This window comes from Bos indicus x Bos taurus, chromosome 6 (assembly GCF_003369695.1).
Source record: "Bos indicus x Bos taurus breed Angus x Brahman F1 hybrid chromosome 6, Bos_hybrid_MaternalHap_v2.0, whole genome shotgun sequence".
Taxonomy (NCBI): Eukaryota; Metazoa; Chordata; class Mammalia; order Artiodactyla; family Bovidae; genus Bos; species Bos indicus x Bos taurus.
The window spans coordinates 86,562,589-86,580,448 of NC_040081.1; the positions used below are offsets into that span (position 1 = coordinate 86,562,589).

Consider the following 17,860-nt stretch of genomic DNA (forward strand, 5'->3'; position numbering starts at 1 on the left):
TTTCCAGGGCAGCTGGTACCAGTCTTGGCATGATACAGGTATGCGTATTGGTAGGCTTCTAAGATATACAGAATGTTGGAATTATTTCAGGAGGTTCATGAACTACACCCCAGTTTTCTCATTTGAAACTTGTAGGACCAACGGGCAAAATTGATCACTATACTAGAATAAATTTTAGTTCTGAGATAATAGGTTTCATATTTCCCCTAAACTTGGAGTAGGTGGGTTGGTGTCTAAGATTTCCCCAAGATGTGATGTAAAGGCCTATCTTGACTCTGTTCTATGGGCCACAACAGATGAGGCCAACCACATATCCCTACCCTGTTGTCATAGCAGTCAGGATCGGCCCCTTCCGCACAGCAGGTTACTGTTAAGGAAACAACTTCATTCACAAGATGGCTGATCTGTTCAAAGGTGCCACTGGGAAATTTTCTGCTGTATAGGACCATTGACCTGAGGAGAAAAATGAACATACTCAGAATTTTTAAAAGTCTTCATGTTTGTGCATATTTTAATATGAAGTCTCTTCCATTGTCTTTTTAGTGGAATTTTGCACACGTTCTTGACCAATAAAAATAGGACATTGACTTTAAAAATAGGTTCACTTAGAACAAAACCTCATCTTGTAAAGCAGTAGAAGATGGAGTTGAGGGGTTCCATCAAACCAGCCTCATGTTCTTTCCTCTCTCAAGCTTCTCTGAATGAACCTGTTCTTGCCCTTGTTATGCTGTTTGCCATAGTCCTAGCATGTACTGCTGCCTTTTAATTCATCTTAGAAAACTATGCTTGCTCTCAACTCATTGGTAAACCTATAACAAATTCTCAGACCATGGTAGGGGTAGTTCAGCTTGAATCTTTGGATGGTCTCCATATGCCTAACGTCTCTGCCCACTTTGACCCTGGGACTCTATCCTCTTAATCTCAGTGGAGCTCAGTTTAGCCCCTGAAGCTGAATTGAAGTTACCTCACATTGAGCTTTGGAGAAGGCAATGGCACCCCACTCCAGTACTTTTGCCTGGAGAATCCCATGGACGGAGGAGCCTGGTAGGCTGCAGTCCATGGGGTCGCTAGAGTCGGACACGACTGAGCGACTTCACTTTTACTTTTCACTTTTATGCATTGGAGAAGGAAATGGCAACCCACTCCAGTGTTCTTGCCTGGAGAATCCCAGGGACAGGGGAGCCTGGTGGGCTGCCGTCTATGGGGTTGCACAGAGTCGGACACGACTGAAGCGACTTAGCAGCACCCTGAGCTTCATTCTAGGTCAGGTAACCAGGAAGAGTGAATGAATACATCATACTTACAAAGATGTGAAGTCATCTCTTCCCAGGCTGGCAAGGTCCTTGCAGACTTTATCTTTCTCATAATCTCGGCCTAACAATCAGAAATACAGAAATTGAATCTTTCCTCTTTAAATGAATGGTCCATTAAATGTGCATATACAAAGGGACATGATTCATTGATATGAAACTAGCATTTTCTTAATATCTTTATGCAGCTTCATTTTGGGGGTGCCTTCTTGTTTCTCACAATGGATCAGAATTTGATAACATACTATTTGATGGCATTCTATAAACTTTAATGACAATTAAGTTAAGAAAAAGAATGAAATAGTACTTAAAGTAGGTGAATCAAAATATATATGCTAACTAGTAAATTGGAAGTGTTCTTTTTGATATTAGGTCACTCAGTCATGTATGACCCTTTGCAACCCACTGGACTGCAGCATGCCAAGCCTCCCTGTCCTTCACTATCTCCTGGAGCTTGCTCAAACCCATGTCCATTGGGTTGATGATGCCATTCAACCATCTCATCCTCTGTCGTGCCCTTCTCCTCCCGCCTTCATTCTTTTCCAGCATCAGGATCTTTTCTAATGAGTCAGCTCTTCATATCAGGTGACCAAAGTATTGGAGCTTCAGCTTCAACATCAGTCCTTCCAATGAATATTCAGGGTTGATCTCCTTTAGAATGGACTGGTTGGATCTCCTTGCAGTCCAAGGGACTCTCAAGAGTCTTCTTCAACACCACGGTTCAAAAGCATCAATTCTTCGGCATTCAGCCTGCTTTATGATAATGTTAAAAGAAAGCTTTTTATCCCTCCCTCTTTTCTTTGCTTCAGATTCATCCAAGGGCTCAAATGAACCAAGAAGAAAATAAATGGAGAGCATGTCTACATTACAAAGTGAAGCACTGGGCACAGGCATGCAGGCCTTTCAGGGAGGGGTGTGAGACCTGGTGTTGCCACTCTTGCTTCATTCACACCTCCAGACTCTCTAACAGAAGGCTGGGTAAGCTGAGGGAAAAATTGGAAATTAGGCAAAATAATTTTTTGGGAAAGTTGTCAGTCCATGTGATGGGTTCGGGAGAGTGGTAAGAGAGTGCTTTTCTTCACTTCAAGAATTGTAAGAGAGGCTTCAAAGAACACATTCAGACCTTGATAGGTGATCCTTGGAAGATGCGATGGCATGGTCAGGTATCTGATTCAGCCTTGAGAAAACTGTACATTTAGAAGGTCTGGTTAAGTGGCCTGGGGCAACAGAGGTTGGGCTGTGAGTGGGAGACTCTGCTGTGGCCTGTGTACCTGATGCTGATTGGGCAGGAGAGCAAAACTGGCCTGGAATCATCCTATCTCTCTCTTTTTTTTTGAAGTGGGGAGACATTTATGTAGAAGGCAGTAGGCTACCAAGAGTAGGATGCCCTTGTGCAGATGTAGACAATTTGAAAATCAAAGGGCTAGAGGGAGCTCTTAAGTTGCCCGATGATGTGAGTGATCACCAGGGATGATGGGGAAAGAGATCTCCAAAGAACCCACAAAAAGAATGTGTTAACTCTGAACATCTGTAACCAGAGAAAGGAACGCTACCTCACCAGGCTGCCCACTGAGTGAGATTTGCTGCTGCTTATCTTTCCTGCTGGCTTCTTTTTTCCTTGTGTTAGCCCTGGAGGAACTAAAAGCAGCCTAGAGAGTAGGATGAAGGAGAAGAGAACAGGCAGAGGAAAGTATATGATCCCCTTTGCCATTAAAGGCAACAAGACTGAAATACAAATGACCTGGGGGAATCAAACTTCCCACTTTAAATGAATTTACAATTTTTTAAAAATTTATTTTTAATTGAAGGATAAGTGCTTTACAATATTGGTTTGGGTTCTGCCATATGTCAACATGAATCAGCCATAGGTATACATGTGTCCCCTCCCTCTTGAACCTCCCTCCCACCTTTCACCCTTTCCTACTCCTTGACAGATGAATGAATAAGGCTGTGGTACCTATATACCATGGAGTACTACTCATCCATAAAAAGGAACACATTTGAATTTACAAATTTTTGATGATTGACCAGAAATTTCCATGACTGTTATAAGGTGGTTATTTTGAGGTTCAAAAGGACCATAAGACCTTATTTGTGTGATCAGAAAAATAAAAGCCCTACTTTCAAGTCCCTCGACATGGTTGGGAAAAGCTTGTTCCCACAGGGAATGAGTACTTTGTTGATGGTGAGACCCATGTTTTCAACATACGTATTACATACACAGTATGTTTTCAACATACCTATTACATACACAGTAGGAGAACACAGGGAAGGCAGTCAATATTTGTCCCTGATTCATCATTCATTCAAGTAAGTCTAGGAAATTTCCCAATATTTTGATACTATATTTAAAAAAATAAGTATATAAGTGGCCCAGTTCCTATTATAAATTGTTTTGATGTTTAATAACTCATCCTCCTGGATTTAAATATTGGGAAATCCTTCTTGGGTGATATGATGGCAACTACTGGTGTGCCTTTTACCACCTAGATGGCCTTGCCTCAACTCCACGGAAGAATAAATATATGTAACACAGGGTAGAAATTCTTCTTGTTTTTAAATTGGAATGTGTTAGTTTCAGGTGTACACAGAGTAAATCAGTTATACATCTATTTACTCTATTTTTAGATCATTTTCCCATATAAGCCATTACAGAGTATTGAGTTCTCTGTGCTATACAGTAAGTTCTTCTTAGTTATCTATTTTACATCATATATTGCTTATATGTAGACATTCTTGTTTTATGATTTGGAGTGGAGGTGGTCGTGGTTGGATACTGACCAGGGAAGATTGTTTTTTTCCCTTTTAAAAAGACTCTCTTTAGGATTTGTTTGAATTAATGGTGAAAATGCCTGATTTTGGTGAAAACTGCTCATAGAGGAAACTGTTGCACCCTAAGTCTTTCAGGTGAGCTGTTTAAAGTATATATCCAAGGTGAGAAGTCAGAATTGAGGGACCAAAGCTTTCTTAAGTGTCATTTTGTAATAAGGGATTAACAATACCATCAACATGACAAAGTGGATAAAACCCTACATAATCAAATATCACATTATCTTGGAAACTAGGATAAGACAGTAGGATTGACAACAGCTTTTGATACTCTATTGACTATCTGAGAACCTTCATGTCTAGTACATTTCCTGTAATTTATTAACTCATTTACAAGGTTGGATATTGTCAGTTTCAAAAGGTCAAAATAAAGCAGGAATTTTCTGTTAATCATTAATGGTATCTGGTGGGACTGAAGATTAGGGCACAGAGGGAAAGATTTTAGGATACAGCTATCCTCCTGTAAGGACAGAACAGGTAGTATGAGGATATCAGCGACATTTGTTACTCCTGGGTAGAGCTGAGAGAAATGGCGGACAGTAGATTTTAGTTCAGTGTGAGAGAACTTTATAGCTGTGGCTAATTAATAACTGAAATGATGAACAGCTTTTTGAAGCGAGTTTGTTTTGTCCTAGAAATATTCAAATAGAGTTTAAATAACAGTATATTGGGGGCTTCCTCGATAACTTTGTGGGTAAATAATCCACCTGCAATGCAGGAAACACAGGAGACTCAGGTTCGATCCCTGGGTTGGGAAGGTCCCCTGGAGGAGGAAATGGCAACCCGCTCCAGTATTCTTGCCTGAAAAATCCCATGGATAGAGGAGCCAGGTGGGCTACAGTTCATGGGGTCACAAAGAGTCGGACCCAACCAAGTGACTAAGTATGTGTGCATACATACATTATAGATTCCTGGATTTAGTACACAGTTGTATCCTCATGATCTTCCAGGTCACTTCTAAAAGTTACAAAGTCACCCTTTTTGAAATAGTAAGAGTAAGAAGTTATATAGAATCTTTTTTCCAAAGCTTATCCTTTGAAGCTACTCAAAAACATAGCTGGAATAAGAACTCATTTATTCTCAATGCAAACGGGCTAACTTTGTTTAATAAACTCTCCCTATAAAACTTCAGAGGTCACTTTTGTTTTATTGTGACCAGTCAACAAAATGCAAAATGAGAGCCTGCATTAAGTGGGGACACCTCTGAATATTTAAGGAACGATTTTGTTTCTAGCTTTCCAGGTTTCTCACTTCACTAAGGAAGCAGAGTTTCACTCAGTGTGTTGAGAATGTGAGCACATGTGAATGTAGTGCAAGTGGACACTACTGTTTAAACACTAGTTTAAACAGCTTTAATTAAATCAACTGTGTCTGTACAGAAGCACATTGAAATCCATGTGTATTTTTAGTTAGAATGATAACTATTATTAGTTAGAATGACAGAAAACTGAGAAGCTAGATCAACTACACAAGACTTAAAATGGTTTTGGAACCATGTTTTCTTGGAATATTCAGCCTTGGGCAAGACAGAAGCAAGGGAAAAAGCCCAAAAGAGGCACTGAAGAAATTTAGAATTAAAATATAAGATAAAACTGTTCTTACAGAAGTAGCCCGTAGAGGAAGCTGTTACACCGTGTATCTTTTAGGTGGATTACTTTAAATATTTCTGACCAGAAAAATTCATTTATTCAAAGAGATCTGGAGCTTAACTGGCTAAGTGAGTATGCTAATCACTTTTTCATCTTCTAAAAAGTAACAAATACTGAAGTTAATTTGAAATACAATTTATTAGAAATCGATTCCTTATTCCATGGAATACTGCATAATGTTTTCACAGCAGTTGAGCTCACTTCGATTCATATGATTAAACCCTATATCAAGTGAATTTCAAATGACATACTCTGTTATTTCATGTGTCATGTGGCTGGGAAGAGGACAGTCTGGACTTTGAGGCAGCTCTGGTAAATATTGGCATAATCCCGGTGACACTGGAAAATCATTTTCACATCCTGATTCCTCAGCACTCAATGTTTACAAATGTCCTTAACGGACTTGCTTTTTGCAGTAGCGTGCCCCTTTTCTATCTGTATTGCAAAACATTTTGGTAACTTGTGCCTCATTCTGGGATTCTGAAAACATTTGGTTTACTTCTGGGAAATCTTTACTGCTTTATGTATCTCTCACCTCTTGCAACACAGCTGACAATACTTGTTCATACATGGGACAGACGTGTCTTGAGGACTTACTCTGTGCCAGGCATTGGGTTCAGTACTAAATATACAATAAAGAGCAAAATAGACATGACCTTGCCCTTGTGGAACTTTTACTCTAGTGGGGATAGACGATATGATACTTACTGTGGTGATACAAACTTTAGGGTATTTTGAATGTTTTAACTATTGGTTTAATCTTTCTCTAAAACCATATTGATCCTCTAGAGAAGCTGTATAGCAGTAGCTATGGTTAGAGCCTAAATAATACTGAATTGAATTAAAAAAAAAAAAAAAAGCAGGATGCTAAGAACTGTCTTAAGTTGCTATTTTCCTATTATGTTCTGGAGAATCATGGGCTTCCAGAGCTGTTGGGCATTGACATTTTTGCAGTTTTATTTGTTTGACATTTTTATTTCCATCCTGCACTGACAGACTCATCTATGTCAGAAAAGGTCAGTATACTCATGCTTTAGACTTAAAGAATAAGGTTTGTACTATTCATTTGGACTAGTAGGGCTAGATATTCAGAGTAGTGGTTTTAGTTGAGAAATTAAACACTGTTGGGCTAATTTAGGAAGTTGCCCTGTTAATCAAAACTAAAGGAAAAAAAAATCACAAAAAACAGATGTCACTAGAAACACTGTCAATGAAGAAGTGGTAATCAAATTAGTACTTTTATTTCATTTTTTCCCCCAGTTTTCTTGGGGGGAGCTCATTTCCATTCACATTTTAAATCATTATTATCTAACCCATTGATCTGGTTTCATACTGATATTTGCTGGCAGGTATGTGGTTTTGAGTTTAAGTCAATGGGCAGAAATTAAATTCTTTTTAATATTGAGTTCTTTTTAATATAGAGTTCTACATGACTTCTACTGACTTCTACATGACTAATCTAGAAGAAATTAACTGTAACTTTTAGGCTGCCATCAATGGAACATTTCAGATGTTGAAAATTCACAAATAGTAGAAGATAGGATAGCAGTGGGTCAGTTGCCCAGATATTACAATTGCAGTAGAGGATGGCCTCATAGACTCACTCAAATGTGATGTCTTTGGGTTCAACATGGGTGGTAGGCCATATAGATGCTACCCTCACCAAAGTCCCAAAGGAGGCATTCTTCCTCCATGCATCTCATTTCACCTCTCCTTCGCTTCACAAATTGAGCACCTTGTCATCTACAAAGCCTTTTGCAGAGGTGAAGATAAAGGAGCAAGTTTCCTTCTCCCACCTTTGGCATGAGTGACAGTGTTGTCTTTGGTATCCTGACTTGGAAACTTAGAATGCATTACAGGTCTTGGTTTTTAAAACAGCATAAGAATAAATAACATGATAAAGCACCATATAAGAAATTTGAAAGCCACCAATACTTAAGGAACTGAGGTCTGATAGATAAGAATAAGACCACAACACCAATAGCAACAATGGTGATCATTGCCATAGAAGACATTGAAACAAAGCATATGAACTCCTAGAATGGAAGAGGGCCTTTAGAAAGACTTGTGGAAGGAACTGCCACTTGAAGTGGACCACGAATGATGGGCAGGATGTTAACAGGGATAAATGAATTGGGAGAGGAATTTTAAGTAGAGAGAACAACATGAAAAAAATATATGAAGTTAGAAAATCAGTCATATCTGGAGAATGAATAACCCAATAAAACTGAAGTGAGGGACTTAAATACTAGAAAAGGTGATCACCAAAGTTTTACTTATTTTTTTAAGGTAATTGGGTATTTACTGAAATAACATTCATGTACAGGCATGAAAAACTTGGAGTTGTATTCAAGGAAGAGTAATCTTAGGATCTAAGTGAAATAGTACCTTGTTATTAAGGCTGTTCTATGAAATACGTTAATCTATGTAAAAATATATAGCACATCTCCTGCCTAATATGTACTGCAAGGGGATCAAACCAGTAAATCCGAAAGGAAATCAACCCTGAATATTCATTGGAAGGACTGATGCTGATGCTGAAGCTGAAGCTACAATACTTTGGCCACCTAATGCGAAGAGCCGACACATTGGAAAAGATCCTGATGCTGGGAAAGATTGAAGGCAGGAGGAGAAGGGGGCAACAGAGATTGAGGTAGTTGGATGGCATCACTGACTCAATGAACATGAGTTTGAGCAAGCTCTTGGAGATAGTGAAGGGCAAGAGAGGCCTGGCATGCTGCAGTCCATGGGGTTGCAAAGAATTGGAGATAACTGAGCAACTGAACCATAACAACAAAACGTGGTTAAAACTCAATGAATGTTAGCAGTTCTTCTCATGGTAAAAATCTACTGACAGTACATAGTAGGAAATACAACTTATATGCCTTGTGATCAGGATCCCATGTAACTTGCTGCAGTCCTCTCGGGTGGTAGGCTACATTATTTTCTGGTCAGAGGAAAATGGTAGAGAAGGTGAAACCCAAACTCCTAGGAATCAGGGAATTGAGTTAACATGTATCCCAGTTACCTCCTGGCCAACTCCCCCTGGATCTGGTCAATAAAACTGTAATCTATCAAAAGTGAGATGATTTCACTCATTGACTCTTTCCTTTGGGAAGTCCCAGCCTGTCACAGGGCCTGGAAACCTATAGTGCTGTATTTCTATTGCTATGGTAATAAATTCCCACACATTTAATGGCTTACATTTACTTCTTAATATTTAGGTTGGGTAGTCTGACACAGATCTCACGGAGCTAAAATCAAGGTGTCAGCAGGGCTCTGTTCTTCTGGAGGCTCTAGTTTAGTTCAGTTGCTCAGTTGTGTCCGACTTTTTGAGACCCCATTGACTGCAGCATGCCAGGCTTCCCTGTCCATTACCAACTCCCAGAGCTTGGTCAAACTCATGTCTATCGAGTCAGTGATGCCATCCAACCATCTCATCCTCTGTCATCCCCTTCTCCTCCTGCCCTCAATCTTTTCCAGCATCAGGGTCTTTTCAAATGAGTCAGTTCTTCACATCAGGTGGCCAAAGTATTGGAGTTTCAGTGTCAGCATCAGTCCTTCCAATGAATATTCAGGGTTGATTTCCTTTAGGATGGACTGGTTGGATCTCCTTGCAGTCCAATGGACCCTCAAGAGTCTTCTCCAACACTACACTTCAAAAGCATCAATTCTTCAGTGCTCAGCTTTCTTTATGGTCCAACACTCACATCCATACATGACTACTGGAAAAACCATAGCTTTGACTAGATGAACCTTTGTCAGCAAAGTAATGTCTCTGCTTTTTAATATGCTATCTAGGTTGGTCATAGCTTTTCTTCCAAGGAGCAAGCATCTTTTAATTTCATGGCTGTAGTCACCATCTACAAATAATTTTGGAGCTCCCCAAAATAAAGTCTCTCACTGATTCCATTGTTTTCCCATCTATCTGCCATGAAGTGATGGGACCGGATGTCATGATCCTAGTTTTCTGAATGCTGAGTTTTAAGCCATCTTTTTCACTCTCTTCTTTCACCAAGAGGCTCTTTAGTTCTTCTTTGCTTTCTGCCATAAGGGCGGTGTCATATGCATGTCTGAAGTTATTGATATTTCTCCCAGCAGTCTTGATTCCAGCTTGTGCTTCATCCATCCTGGCATTTCACACAATGTACTCTGCATATAAGTTAAATAAGCAGGGTGACAATATACAGCCTTGACATACTCCTTTCCCGATTTGAAACCAGTCTGTTGTTCCATGTCCAGTTCTGTCACTTCTTGACCTGCCTACAGATTTCTCAGGAGGCAGGTCAGGTGGTCTGGTATTCCCACCTCTTTACGAATTCTCTGTGCTTTGGAGGCTCTAGGGGAGAATCCATTTCCTTGCCTGCTCCAGTCTCTAGACACCTCGGCTTCTGGGCTCAAGAGCCCCTTCCTCCATTTTCAAAACTGGCAACTTTGTACCTCTCTGCGCCTTTTCTCCTTAGCACATCTTCCTCTGACTGATTCTCTTCTGCTTCTCTCTTGTGATTGCATTGGCCTTACTCAGGTAATACTTTCTATATTTTTCTGTTTTAAGAACAGCTGAACCTGCAACCTTAATTCCCCTTTGTGACGTAAGCTAGAGTTTTTTCAGGTTCCAGGCATTCTGACATTGACATTTCTGGAGGACGCTCTTTCTGCTTCCCATACATGTTACTATTTAAGCCTGAGATTGTACCCACCATTAGGTGACTCCAAATAGAGACCAGAATTGGTGTGGATTCATATAAGACAGTCTGATTCCTAGAATCCCACTAGCTGGCTATGCATGTTCATCCCTATTGTTTCATTGTTGTTTTTCATTTGGTAAGTTGTGTCCAGCTCTTTGTGACCCCCATGGACTATAGCACTCCAGGCTCCTCTGTCCTCAACTATCTCCTGGAGTTTGCTCAAATTTATGTCCATTCCATCAGTATCATTTCATTAGCTGCTGGGAGCCACCACAGGAGATCCCACCCATGACAAAGGTCATGCGGAGAGAACCTGACAGGCAAAGGCAGATCAGGCCTCAAGGGACCCCCTGGATCTGCTCGAGCATCTACCCCAAAACCAGAATCTGTCTGTCTTACTATTTTGTGCCTTTCACCAACTCTTCTGACATTAACAGGGGGCTATCCCTGACCACCTTTCTCTTGAAAAAGTCAATTTAGGGTTTTAGTTAATAAGTCTCCTGGGAATGAAAGGAATATTTCTATTTTAACCCCTCTGTTGGCATTCTAGCTTGCCTGACAGGTTTATCCATACTCTTGCAAGTAACACACATGATTGTTCACAACTCCCCAACCTTGAAAGGCACAGGAAGCCAAAACATTCTAAAAGTCCTTTAAGGGATGAAAAATTATTAGAATAGATAGTACTGGTAACTGCTACTGCTGCTAAGTCACTTCAGTCGTGTCTGACTCTGTGCGACCCCATAGACGGCAGCCTAGCAGGCTCCCCCATCCCTGGGACTCTCCAGGCAAGAACACTGGAGTGAGCTGCCATTTCTTTCTCCAACGCATGAAAGTGAAAAGTGAAAGTGAAGTCGCTCAGTCGTTTCCGACTCTTAGCGACCCCATGGACTGCAGCCTACCAGGCTCCTCCGAGTACTGGTAAAGGGCTTCATTATTGGGCCAATGCTTGCTGCCAAGTCCCCATATCCCTTGTCCATTATGCACCTGGCAGTGCATTGGTTAACACAGTTGGAATGTAAGAAAAACAAGTAGCAGCCTTGGAATTAACCACATCAGACCTCTGAGCTAATTGTTTCTTTCTTTGTTGTAACTCACTGCACCTTTGCTCCCTGAGAATGTAACTCTGTTTAGCACTTTCTGAGGCTGACATAGATTAGAAATATAAAGAAAAAACACTTCAAGGGAAAATAAGTTTTCTGGTTGAGCAGGCTTTATCAAAAAAGGGTCATAAAATGTCCACAGGCCTCTAAGGCCAGAAGATAATGTACACAACATTGTTTGTGGGAAAGGTATGCAGAAAAAATCCTGGTTTAGATAAAGACGTAATGTTTGGGCTGACTCTGTATGACTTTGCATCTTTAATTTCCCTCTATGTACAAGTCAAGGTATAAAAGTTCCTTTCGAAAATAAAGTTATGCGCCTCGCTCACCGAAGCTTGGTCTCCCCCTGTCATTCTTTTTTTCTTTTCTCTCCTTTTCTCTCTGTTCTTCTTTCAGGATGCCTCCTTGGAACACAGGAGCTTTATTGGCTTTCTGTGTAAACCAAGGAAGATCAAGCCTCTCTCTCTTCCCTTTTTACTTTCCTTATTGCCTATGCCGTCATCCTGAGGGTGCCCCTGGATCCTGCTGGGGCTGGACCCCAGCAATTAGCCTCTCAGTAGTGATTCTACTTTGGATATAATTCAGTTTTGAATTCTACTTACCACATTATGCCAAATTTTGCATTGTTTTTTAGTTTGAATTGTTTAGGGAAGTGATGGGAGGTAGGGTTTTGATTAGGGAAGCCATTACAATAGCTGGATGAAGGGGAACAAGAACCTGCACAAGGAGAGTATAAGGAAATGGAACTATACTGGTAAAGAAGCTGCCTGCCAATACAGAAGATGTAAAAGATGCGGGTTTGATCCCTGGGTTGGGAAGATCCCCTGGAGGAGGGCATGGCAACCTACTCCAGTGTTCTTGCCTGGAGAATCCCATGGACAGAGGAACCTGGTGGGCTACAGTCCATAGAGTCACAAAGAGTTGGACATGACTGGGAAGCAACTTAGCATGCAGACAGGAGTGCTCCCAGGTGTTAACTAGAGCTATGCAGAGGGCAAGGCGACAGACAAAAGGGAACATTGAAGAGGCTCTGTGCAAGGCTGATGTGTTTCAGGGCTAAAATATTTAGAATATAGAAGTGATTGAGTATATATTAACAAATGGAAAGAATAAAATCCAACAATGTTCTACAAGATGGAACACAGATGGCTTAGAGGTGATAGTGCCCTAAAAATAGGGAAGTTTAGAAGACAGAGCCGGTTTCATGGAATAGGGATGAACTGAGGTTTGGATCAGTTGTGGATGACCTTGGTGGACAGAATGAATTTCACTTACTTCCCCCCTAAATCAGGGGTAATGACTGGTTCTCTCTTATACTTGTCCTAAGATTAGTTAAAGACTGTTTCAGCTACGTGTCTCACGAGAGGCAGTGAAGCAATGATTGTGAGCATTGCCTTTGTAAACCCAGTGAATTAATGTAAAATTCTGATTCTGCCAATTACTAGCTCAGTTATTTTGGATAAGTTACTTAGCCACTCTTTCCCTCAATTTTCCCACTTATAAAATGGGTATAATAGTACTGATAGTCATCATGGTGTTGAAAGGATGAAGCAAATGTATCTAAAAGATTTTAAAGGAATGTATCTAAAAGATGTAAGCTGGCACATTGTAAATTATTAGCTATTTTATTCAGTTCATAAAATCTAGTGTCAGTGCTTTATAATGAAAATAACAAGAGACTTAAAATCTACTCCTTCCAGGATATCTGTGATGTGTCTTAGTTGACATTTCTTGTCATTGCTGTTTAGTCTCTAAATCATTTCTGACTCTTTTACTATCCCATGGACTGCAGCCCACGGGCTCCTTTGTCCATGGAGTTCTCCAGGCAAGAATACTGGATTGGGTTGCCATTTCCTTCTCCAGGGGATCTTCCAGGCCCAGGGATTAAGCCTACCTCTCCTGCATTTGCAGGTGGATTCTTTACCACTGAGCTACCAGGAAAGCCCCTTAATTTTCCTTAAATACTCAAAACTATCTTATGAGGTAGGTACTCTAATAAACTTAATTTTGCGATTTTACACACAAAAAAGTCTACTAACTGTACTATGTGGCAAGTACTGTTCTAAAACTGAGGATTCCAGCTGGGAACAAAAAGTCCTTGATTTCATGGAATTTACCTTTTACATCTTACTTTCATTACAAAAAAAAATAAATGAACAGCGGGTGATAAGATGATGAGTGCTAAAAACAAAAGCAAAATGAGACTAAGATGGGGTAAGGGAATAGAGAAAAATGTAGTAGGTGCTATTGGTAGGTAGGTTGGTCAGGGAGGCCTTCTCTATATGTGAACTTGGAGCAGACAGAGGGGGGTCCATGCGAAGTGACCATAGATACTAGAGGGAGGCCAAGCGGTTCCTTTTTAATGATTTCAACTTCTTCCTATAGAGATCAACCTTGTGACCTTTTAAAGTGTGTGTACACACCCCCATAGCCCAGCTGTGACGGTGAGTGCGTACCTGACATTGGACTTGACAGCAATGAAGCATAACTTGGCTATTGATTTCCACAGAGGTTAGCATTGCTTTCGATGATCGAGTTTAGATTCTTCTCTGACTTCAGTTCTTCCTCCTTTCCCTTATCATCTAAGCCTCTTTAAGCTTTTACTTGGGCTGCTTTGTGAGCTTAGATCAGGTCCTATTTGTTCCTAGCCTAGGACATTTGCACCTGGCTTCCTTCTGCTTGAAACATACTTCTGGGTATTTACACAGCCGTCTTCTTTTCATCATGTAGATCTCAAATCCTGTGTCACCTCCTCTGTCACCATTATGTTTGCTTTGCAGAGATAATATATAGACATATCTGGGAAATTAGAATATCTACTTGCTCTAAATTACTTCTCTTTAGCATTCAGTATAGCTATGTTCCTTAATCAAACTTAGGACAACTTTGATTTTCACATGGCTACTGAAGAAGTGGTAGTCAACTTGTAGAAAAGAGAAACAGAATGATTCAGCAGTGGATAAACCATATTGTTTAACCATATTGTCTTAGGACTGTTTTGACAGCTAACTGGGAGAAAGGAAAATACAGCTTACCCAGCAACCTGAGGGAAATTTACTTTCTTGCTGTTTCATATCATGTTTAATAAAATTGACTTCCCTGGTGGCTCAGACAGTAAAGCATCTGCCTACAGTGTGGGAGACCCGGGTTCAATTCCTGGGTCAGGAAGATCTCCTAAGAGAAGGGAATGGCAACCTACTCCATTATTCTTTGGATTTCCCTGGTGGTTCATACGGTAAAGTGACTGTCTACAATGTGGGAGACCTGGGTTCAAGCCCTGGGTTGGGAAGATCCCTTGGAGAAGGAAATGAGATCCATTGGAGAAAGAAATGGCAATCCACTCCAGTACTATTGCCTGGAAAATGCCATGGACAGAGGAACCTAGTAGGCTAAAGTCTATGGGGTTGCAAAGAGTCAGACATGACTGAGTGACTTCACTTTCACTTTAATAAAATTATGCTGAGAATGAAATGCTTAAAGCAAAAGGAAAATGTGCTTGCCAACAGCTCTTATAAACAGCAGTGGTTTATTTCTTGTAGCATTATTTCTGTGGTGATTGTGAGGCTGTGTCAGTAGCCTTCTTGCTTGTTTTTTAGAAGAGGGAAAGATACAATTTGGATTAGTGCTTTATCCAGTTTTGAATACAGAAGCCAAGTGGAGGCAATTGGTGGACATAATTTTCTTGTCATTCACAGGGTAGCTAAAGTGGATATTATATCATTTAGATTTAACATATTTGGTAAGCCCTTCTCTCACAAGATGTATACAAGGGCTTATGAACTGAATCCCCAGTACCATCTGATATTTGAGTATGGGCCTGACTGGAGCTAATGCTCATACTGTATACATTTTAGAGCTGATGTTTTCCAGAGACTGTTTCTACGGGATATAGGCATTTTAGGAAAGAGCCCATATGTCTGGGAAACTCTGGCTTAAATTTTCTTGTTTTGTTGTCCTATGAGTTCTGAGAAACCAAAAACATTGATCATAAACCAGCAAAGAAGGACTAATGTATGGCTTATTTCTTAAATATATTTGTATATAGAAACTTCTTTATAAAATGAGTGTTAAGGGACATACACCTTGGAAAAGGGGTTCTTTTTTGGGTGGGTGATAAGTCAGCTCTCAAGAACTAGACAGAGAGAACTATAACCCTAACCAATCCTCCAGCATCCAAAATTCCTTTCAATTACTTTAATATGTGCACTTCCTGCCAGGAGTGAGCACACCTCGCTTTCAGGTAAATCATCGACTTGGTATTTGGGTCATGCTCAGGTGTTATAGAACTGAGGACTGATGGCTCAGGACTACAGTCACCAAATATTGGACATTTATTAGGTAATTGTATTTTATGTCTCAGGTATCATCCTCTGAGCTATGGCACATAGTTAACCAAGTTCATTGTGAAGTTCAGTTCAAGGGAGCTGGCTTGAAGTTTTTAGCATCCGTTACATCATGGGCTGAGAGAATGCTACAGGATGTCGAAAAAGAGGTTGCTGAATACTGGTATTCTCCAAAGCACTGTAACTGAAGTTAATCCAGTGTACACTTACTGAGTCAGTAGAACAAAACGGCACATTCTGGCATTCACATGTAGTCCCAGAACTTAACCATTACTGGCCTTTCTGTGTTGTGAAGATCCAGATCTGAAACTAGTTCAGGAGGACTTTCCAGGCTCAGATCTGCCCCAGGGAAACCCTGGGAAAAGGAATAGGCTTTCAGGGTTCCTTGGGACCTGGGCTATTCAGAGGTCTTGTAACAGACATGAATAAGACAAAATTTAAAAATAATTTGAATGAGAAAAGAAGATTATTTTCTTAAAAAGTGAATGTAAAAGAATAAGAAAGGCAGGAGTAAGATTATTCTTGTCACAGTTAATAACTGATTCCTGGGGTACACATATTTTATTCCACTGGTTAAATGTTGTTCATATGAATTCTAATATATGACTTGGGTAAAGCTGTTAACTGGCAGCACTACATGAAAATTTTAACTTTTCAAAGCAGGATGAATGCAGATTCCATTTATAAGCATTAAAGAATCACCTAGAAAGTAAACTGAGACAGATTATGAATTTTGAAGCTTGGGAACTTGCCACAAAGTTGTATATTGCTCAAAGATGAAGACACTAGTTGATAAATGAACTCAATGAGAAATATAGCTCAAAGATCTTAATAGTCATATTTCATAGCTGTTAAGTTCTTTTTTTCTTTTTTTTTTTTTAATTTAAATTTATTTATTTTAATTGGAGGCTAATTACTTTACAATATTATATTGGTTCTGCCACACATCAACACTGGGATGACCCAGAGGGATGGTATGGGGAGGGAGGTGGGAGGGGGGTTCAGGATGGGGAACACGTGTTAAGTTCTTTTATGTGAGATATTTTAGAAACTATAATGTGGTTTCAAATGTTACATATAGAGGATTCCTTGAAGAAGTTAAAAAAAAACTCACTTGACTTCATGCATCATTGATATGGTACATCATGCTCTCAATGGCAGTGAAAAACAAAGCTTAGTGATGGATCACAACCTCCCTCTGCGTTCTCTTTTAACAAATAAAAACATTCTAATTTTGAACCATTTTCTTAGATCTTGGTTATTAAGAAAGTAGGGAAAGATAAATGACAAATCATATAGCTTTTCTTTCTTTCATGAGATTCTTCTTGGCTATTCTATTAGAAAACTATGTCACATCTGAGTTTAAGGTTAACCCACTTTTATTCTTCCCTCTCTCCCTCTTTTATATGGTAATGAAATTAAACTAGTGGAAGTTCTTGCAAATGGTCACAGCACTGGAAATCTTACCTCTCTCTAGAGCACGCACAAAGGCTACAGCAAGGAGGAAAACCAGGATCCTCTTCATTTTTCTGCCACCACGTCCTGTATCACCTCCTTCTCCTGCAGGTTACCCAGTTTAGAAAAATGGCAGCCCGAAGTAACCAATTCCCTTTTACTAAAATTCCGAGCTATGCACTAATCAATTATTAATCTCTACACAGAAGCAAGGGCAGTCATCCTTGGGCCACAAGAGATAAAGTATCATCAATCAAAGCAAATAGACAAGCTGTAGAAAATGTAGTGGAAAATCTAGGAGAGGTCAATCATTAACTTTGTCAAACTGCAAAAGAATCAGGATATATATAGATACCCCCCACTCCCGCCATTGCTGCTTTTCACTGAAGCTTATCTCGTGTATTTATGGGTGCATTTTCCCTCCCTCTTTATGTGTTGTCTTTGAACATTCCCTACTCTTCTCATGTGTACAAATGGAAACTT

General features: G+C 40.0%; 1 protein-coding gene across 3 annotated transcripts in view; it reads right to left on the reverse strand.

Annotated features, from left to right (window-relative positions):
• GC (GC, vitamin D binding protein) overlaps positions 1–17,626 on the reverse strand; it is a 52,191-nt gene extending 34,565 nt beyond the window's left edge. For 2 of the 3 annotated variants that reach the window (XR_003511545.1, XM_027544705.1), the window contains exons 1-3: positions 17,390–17,623; positions 1,305–1,374; positions 321–453 (exon numbers count right to left, since the gene is read on the reverse strand). Coding sequence is in view for 2 of the 3 variants with exons in the window: in XM_027544705.1 (XP_027400506.1) it covers positions 321–453; positions 1,305–1,374; positions 17,390–17,447 (261 nt within the window). In the remaining variant the exon portion in view is untranslated. Of the gene's footprint in view, positions 1–320; positions 454–1,304; positions 1,375–17,389 lie in introns of all 3 variants that reach the window. The other variant, XM_027544704.1, reaches the window with a different exon arrangement.
• Positions 17,627–17,860: the final 234 nt, after the last annotated feature.